This window comes from Arachis ipaensis, chromosome B09 (assembly GCF_000816755.2).
Source record: "Arachis ipaensis cultivar K30076 chromosome B09, Araip1.1, whole genome shotgun sequence".
In the NCBI taxonomy this organism is placed as follows: Eukaryota; Viridiplantae; Streptophyta; class Magnoliopsida; order Fabales; family Fabaceae; genus Arachis; species Arachis ipaensis.
Genome location: NC_029793.2, coordinates 136636392 through 136643355, shown reverse-complemented (window position 1 = coordinate 136643355; position 6964 = coordinate 136636392). Strand labels below are relative to the sequence as shown.

The following is a 6964-nucleotide window of genomic DNA, read 5'->3' as shown; positions in this document are numbered from 1 at the left end:
ACCAACAAACTTAATACAAGGACCTCTTTGATCAAGTCATTACTAACAGCATAGACTTCTTTGACTAACTCATTACTAATAGCATAGTTAACAATAGTTATAGTTATGAAAGTCACAAAATCATAAAACAGAATATGATAACACTTCAAGAGGTAACATGAATTCAATAATAATAAATCATAGTTATAATATCAACTCAGCGCACACATAATACAACTAATAACTTTATTTGCAAAATTTTTTAAATGAGTGATCAGAGCCCTAATTGATAGTTAGCCCACATTTGAGTAGCTATTTCATCCCTTAATATGGCCCCCCGCCTATAGTCTTCATCTTGTTCATATCGAACTACTTCATCCTCTTCTGGATTATTTTCTTGTAGTTCTCGGTCAACTTGAGCTATGAGATGTGGATCAGGATCTACACCCATTAAAAAGTTATGTAATATGCAACAAGCTACCACAATTTCAATCATAGTTTTAAAGTCATAATGTGGTTCAGTGCCACTTGTGATTATTGCAAATCTTTTCTTTAAAACTCCAAATGACCTTTCGATAACATTTCTCAATGAAGCATGACGAAGATTAAATAATTCCCTTTCATTTTCTGGGCCACGTCTTGCATACTCTTTTAAGTGATACCTTACACCTCGATATGGGGTAATTAATCTATGCTTCGGCATAAATCCAGCATCCCCAAGGTAAAATTTTTCTACAGAATCCATCATTAAAAATGATTAATTTAGTATAATCAGACAAACTACTAATCTTTACTACTAATGAGACAATATAGTTTTATGTACATGCTAACCTCGTGGAAGTTTAAGATTATCATCCCTCGATAATGCATTCTTAAGAACTTTTGCTGTTCTTTCCCCACCTGTTAATACATAAGTGAACTTCATATCAAAATCACATGCAGCTAATACATTCTGTGTCGGCCAGTCTTTTCTCCCTCGAAATTTGGGTTGATCCGCTTAGGATACTTTGACACGAAAATATGTTCCATCTATAGCTCCAATATAGTTCTAAATAATAGTCTATTATTTAATAAAGTAACATGAAATTGTATATATCAATCAAAATTATTTATTCATGTAACTGTACATGTCCATACCTTAAAATAAGGATAAAATCTATGATTGTGAAGGATCGCCGGAGAAATAATGGATGCAGATGGTTGTCGAAGGAATTCATCTTCTAATAAAATGATTGCCCGTAACACAACATGGAAGTGGCGGCTAACAGTTTCTTCAGACCGGTGGTAGAAAAAAGAAACAGTTCTAGTTTTCACATTATGAACTATTATATACAAGAACCTAGCAACTTGCTCCTCTACTGTAACATGTTTTGTATCCCTCACTTGACGTGTTGCTCTTAATTTCTCACACAATTGAAGAAACGCATCAGGGCCCATGCGTAGGATGTCACGACACCTATGAGTTTCTCTTAACTGTTGCATTAAAGTAGCTCGAATTTGTTCTCGCCCAACAATTTATGGGAGATAGATTTGTCAACCCGCGTAGACATAAATCTCAATAAATATAACATGTGCACGATGTAACATATCAGTGTTATTGTGCATAATTTCTATCGTCTTTTCTAATCCTCCCTCAAAACTGTTAATATATGTTCTTGGTTTTCAAGGGTTAACATATTTTCTTGATTATCGACCCCAAACTTAAAGGAAAGGTTTAGTGGGAAATCACAATTAAAGATGTCTTTCATATTGGGGACCAAAAAATTTTCTTCATGATCAGCCTTATCCATTTAACAAGCACTTTGTAGTTTCAAATGTACATATCATAGATTTATAGCACCAACAAAAACAAAAAAAGATAGCATCATATAGTAAGCATAAGCAATGCAGTTAAATAACTAGTATTTATATATATGACCTCCTAATCGAAGAATATAATTAATTGTAAAAGAATCTCAACCAATTAAAAGATAACAATTTTTTATACCTTTCGAAAAAATTTAGCCATAAACTACGTATGAAAGAAAAAATAAAAAAATAAAAAACACAGAATACGAAAGCAAGTAATAGGTGTTAATGTGGTTTTGGGTATAAATTTACATAAAAATAAAAAAATTATAGATATATAGAAAACAGTATTTTAGAAGAAAAGTATTAAACAAGAGACCATATTAAAGATCTTATCTTAGTAGAAAATAAGCAGAAAAATCTAAGCTAAACTTGAATTTGGTCAGAGGCAGCATATGCAAAGTGCCTTGCAACTTTCCAGAGTTATTTGTTGAACTTGAAACAGATAAAGTAATGGACTCTTTGATAGTCATGCCGAAGAAAGATAATTTTTTTTATATATCAAGACTATTTACATGAAGATAGTAATTAATTTGTTATATGTTATATCATAATAAATTAATTTAATCAAATATTTAAGATTGCTTAATGTTTTTTTAGTTGTCCTTTCTATATAAAAAAAATTATTTTAATCAACTTCAACACCTATCCATGTGAGAATTACTTATGAATTTTGTGTATAAGTAAATAAAATAGCTGAATAGTTATAAAAGTGTAGATTATGGAACAAGTTTGCAAACAAGTGCGGTGGAACAAGTTTACTTTGCGCATTACAAGAAACATCGTTAAAATCGACGGAAAAATCGACGGCAAAATGGACAGTGGAGGTGGTCGCTATTAAGCTTGTCGATTTTTCAAAATTCGAATAAAATCGACGGCTTGCCTAGCCGTCGATAATAATTTAATAAAATCGATACCATTTTCGTCTATAATATGAGTTTGATAATTTTACCTTCTTACTAAAATCGACAACGTTGCCGTCGATATTATTATATAAAATCGACGCCTTTTTTGTCGATATTTGATTCAATAAAATCGACAACATTGCCGTCGATATTATTATGTAAAATCGACGCCATTTTTGTCGATATTTGATTCAATAAAATCGACACAACTGCCGTCAATTTAATTATTTAGATACCGACAAATTCTTTGTCTATATGTCTATTTTAAATTTAAAAAGCGACAACGTTACCGTCGATTTTATTAGCTATATTTTTTTAATTATTTTTTTATTTGAAAAATAGTAAATAATTAATGCAAATAAACTTTTAAATATAGAAATAAAATTTATATAGAATATTAAATAACAAGACAAATAAATTTTTAAATATAAAAACAAATGTATTTGCTCATAACAGCGAGAAAAATGTATCTTGACAGGAAATCGGAGGCTAGTCTCTGCATGTCAACCATAAATTACAACAATAATTTAGATATGTTCACAACTGATCTCTCTCTCTCTCTCTCTCTCTCTCTCTCTCTCTCTATTTCTCTCTCTCTCTCTCTACTTCACCACATTAAAGCATATCTTGCTAACATAGATAAAAGGTCTTCCAGAAATTTAAAGAATGAACTAAACCTGTATCTCTTTAGGAAATGTGGCACTGAATAGCGTAATTTGTCTTACACCTGGAGGGGGCATATCCATTTGTTCAACAATCTTCCTTATTTGTGGCTCAAAACCCATATCCAGCATCCTATCTGCCTCATCTAGTGCAAGATATCTGATCATCTGAAGTGAAACTCTAGCTCTCTCCAGCAAATCTACCAGTCTTCTAGGAGTTGCGACGAGAATGTCCACCCCCTTCTCAAGATCTCGTAGCTGGAAAATTCATAACTTATTAGTGAGATATATATATCAGATACTAAATGTTCATACTGCCATTGATAAGTAAGATATTACATTATGGGCTATACAGCATCTAGACTCTAGCCTATAAATTGGATCAATTCAGCCAAATTTGCAGCAAGAACAAAAGCACACCAGCTATAGTGACATGTTTATAAAATTTCCAGATACTCTCAAACTATGATTGGTAATTTATGGCTAATTAGCACATCTTCACATTTTCAAAGAAACTGTAGTTCATAAACACTCATACCCTATCTCATTAGGTGGAGAACATAGATCATTCAATGGAGCAACTACGACAAAAATTGAAGCATCTATCAAAAATAGCATCAATAGTAGCATAACTAATCCTAGGTAAAAGAGAACAGAGAACCAAAAAAAGATAAACAATTGAAAAGAAACCTGATGGTTTATTGGAGCTCCGCCATAAGCAACAACCACCTTAACCCCTATTTGATATGCAAACTTCCTAGCCTCTTCATGTATCTGAAACCAAATCACAACATTTCCCATATATTTTCACTGCAAAACTGCACCAAATTTAAATATGTCCAATTATAGGTATATGCAAAATTACACAGATTATTATGTTATAGGTATAAACTGCACATTATTCTGCCCTATATACAAATGAATTAATAGACTAATAATTAAGAACATAAGCATATGGCTGTATGGTAGACCTTCTCGGTCGAGCAGGATCACTCGAAGAAGCTCAAGAACTAATTAAGGACATGCCTATGAGGCCAAACTTGGCCGTATTAGGATCTTTTCTTGCTGCTTGCAAAGTTCACAAAAATGTGCATAAACGATTCACTTTATCAGTAAAAAATCTATATTTTATCAGTAAAAAAGTTATAGACACATGACATCTGTAAGAGAGGCGTAGTCAAGCAGATATGCTAGGCATATAGATTAAAACAAAATAAGTAAAACCTAAACTGCATTACTCATGTGCCAAAAGCACAAAAGAGGAAGAAGGGGGAAAATAGCCACAGACATTGGCAATTTTAGGTCATGGATATCAGTAACATCAAACTAAAAAGGACATATGCTCCAACATTTATTTGTTAGTTTAAATATGCTCCAACTAATTGTAGCACCAACAACAATTAGTTTAAATATGCATCAGTTGATGGATTATAAAAGAACACAAGTTGCTACAGTTAGAATCAGACACAGTATATAAATGCAATGCAAGGATGAAAAAGTCTGATAGACCTCATTGAAGTGTCTTATTAACAGATTTTTTGTAATTCTGCCAATGCCAGAACCGCAATCTGGAATTCAATATATTGCTTATTAGATCTCCCATGAATAAAAAATTCAACATTTAAAGCAGTTATACATTCCATGAAAGCAGGTCTCCTTCCCTAACACACTAAAAAGGAGGAGTGAGTACCAAGAGCAACAAGTGGTTGGTGTCTAGCATCAGCTGGAAAACGTTCAGACAAAATAATCTTCAAAAACTCCTCACTGCATTTGATATCAGGTTTGTTCACATTTGCAAACCCTCCCAATACCCCATCCATGGATGCCTCAACACCCTGCTCACACAATCCAGACAAAGCATAAAAATAAAAACAAAAAATCACTACAAGCACTAAACACTATCCAATAATAGTTCATTCATAACCTTCCCATGATAAACCCAGTAATAAAAAAGCATAAAGGAATTGAATTTAGCTGAGATATCATAGAAGGGAATGGAGGAAAGGTACCTCCCAATAGGAGGCTGAACACACTCGCAAGCAATCTTGATGAGCATAAACGCTTCACTTTCAAACCCTTCACCAATAATAAACTTATCAATTGCACTATAAAAACTTGAAGGATTAGGAGATAGATTAGCATTGTTACATGAATTCTCCACCAATTCCTCATATAATTTTCCCGTGACCAACTCAAAAATTACATTACCAAAATCATAAACATCCTTCTTCCCATCCTTGATATAAAACGACATGCCTAGACTCTCATGGTTGTTGGGGTTCAAAAACTTGGCATCTCCAAAATTGGATAACTTGGGTTCGAAATTCTTATCTAGCAAGATACTCCGTGAACAAATATTCAAGTGCACCACATGCAGATTGCATAAATGATGGAGCCAAGATAAGGCTCTAGCCACACCTAGTGCAATGTTAATCCTCTGTGGCCATGTCAATATCATAGCCTCAGTTTCCAAAGGGTGCAACCATTTCTAGAGTCTTCCATTTGAGAAATACGGGTACACCAGAATTCTTTCATCGTTTTCGATGCAGAACCCAAGCAGGGGAACTATGTTTCTGTGTTGGAGCTTACCTAGAATCCTTACTTCTATAAGAACTTGTCTCCCAAATTGTTGAGAATCAGTTAGTTTCTTAATGGCTAGGTGCCAACCGTTAGCCAATGTTCCCTTGTACATTATTCCCATCTTTCCAAACCCAATTGCATTGTTTATAGAAAATCCGTCTGTTGCATCATTTAATTCTTCAAACTTCATAGTGGATGTTAATCTTTCCAGTAGTAGAGCTATCTGTGAATTCAACTCACAACTATCAATGAAATTATCTAGATAATAAAGCTATAGAAATTCACTTAATGTTTGCATTCATGAAATGTAATGAAAATATAGTAGTCTAGTATATCTCTAAATTCAACTGCAGAGAGCAAAATATTTCATATAACAGAAATGCATGATAAGATCATAATGATAAACAGGAAAAGTCTGGAGATAGAATATGTAAATTCTTCTATGAAACTTAACAACAGCAGACAAAATAGCCTTGTGATAGTATTTTCTAAAAGAGACAGGTAAATGTTAAAAGAAATATCCTATCCATGCCAGATTACAGAACATACCTTGCTTCATTTTTGTCTCCCTTGTGATAGCATCTCATAAGTCCTGTGCTCTATAACTTCCATTATCAAAGTATTATCAATTAACGCTACCAGCTCACAAACCCCAATTTCCAATCCCTAGATTGCTTCATTACATGGCAATGCAAAAATAATGAATTAATTGAAGTTAATTTCAAAATACAACCCCAGTAGAACATGCAAAGCAAAATTAACACCAATCCAAACGAACACTTAGAGATTAGAAGAAACAAAAATTTGAAAAAACTAACCACTCGTATTCTTGAGAGGATAATATACTGGTAACTTGATCAGAAGCTCACAACGAATCAAGCAACCGTTCTCCCACACATTTCTCCGAATGTTCTTCTTCAACAACTGAATCAACCTCTTCGAGGCTATTCAATTTTCCACTCTCCGACACGAAAAATTTTAGCTCACCAA

The 6964-nt window shown here is 33.3% G+C and overlaps 2 protein-coding genes and 1 long non-coding RNA gene across 3 annotated transcripts; all 3 read right to left on the bottom strand.

The window, feature by feature from the left end:
* On the bottom strand, positions 254-1416 carry LOC110266962. Its single transcript, XM_021112059.1, has 3 exons — positions 1107-1416; positions 811-879; positions 254-711 (listed from the first exon to the last, which is right to left on the bottom strand). Exons 1-3 carry the CDS (start codon positions 1414-1416, stop codon positions 254-256), a joined length of 837 nt encoding a protein of 278 aa, XP_020967718.1.
* LOC110267265 (DEAD-box ATP-dependent RNA helicase 52C-like) lies at positions 3154-4210 on the bottom strand. Its single transcript, XM_021112448.1, has 3 exons — positions 4085-4210; positions 3410-3652; positions 3154-3228 (listed from the first exon to the last, which is right to left on the bottom strand). The coding sequence occupies exons 1-3, from the start codon at positions 4193-4195 to the stop codon at positions 3154-3156; spliced, it is 429 nt and encodes a 142-aa protein (XP_020968107.1). The 5' UTR covers positions 4196-4210.
* LOC110267264 lies at positions 4888-5891 on the bottom strand. Its single transcript, XR_002354661.1, has 3 exons — positions 5404-5891; positions 5085-5229; positions 4888-4962 (listed from the first exon to the last, which is right to left on the bottom strand). It is a non-coding gene; the product is annotated as an uncharacterized LOC110267264 (long non-coding RNA).

Coding starts and splice junctions, on each gene's coding strand:
- LOC110267265 (XM_021112448.1), bottom strand. CDS start 4,195: ATGGGAAATGTTGTGATTTGGTTTCAGATACATGAAGAGGCTAGGAAG. Junction 3,653..4,084: donor GAGCTCCAATAAACCATCAG/GTTTCTTTTCAA, acceptor TGAATTTTCCAG/CTACGAGATCTTGAGAAGGG. Junction 3,229..3,409: donor CATTTCCTAAAGAGATACAG/GTTTAGTTCATT, acceptor GTTGACATGCAG/AGACTAGCCTCCGATTTCCT.
- LOC110266962 (XM_021112059.1), bottom strand. CDS start 1,416: ATGGGCCCTGATGCGTTTCTTCAATTGTGTGAGAAATTAAGAGCAACA. Junction 880..1,106: donor TTATTTTAAGGTATGGACAT/GTACAGTTACAT, acceptor ATGTATTAACAG/GTGGGGAAAGAACAGCAAAA. Junction 712..810: donor TAATCTTAAACTTCCACGAG/GTTAGCATGTAC, acceptor TGGATTCTGTAG/AAAAATTTTACCTTGGGGAT.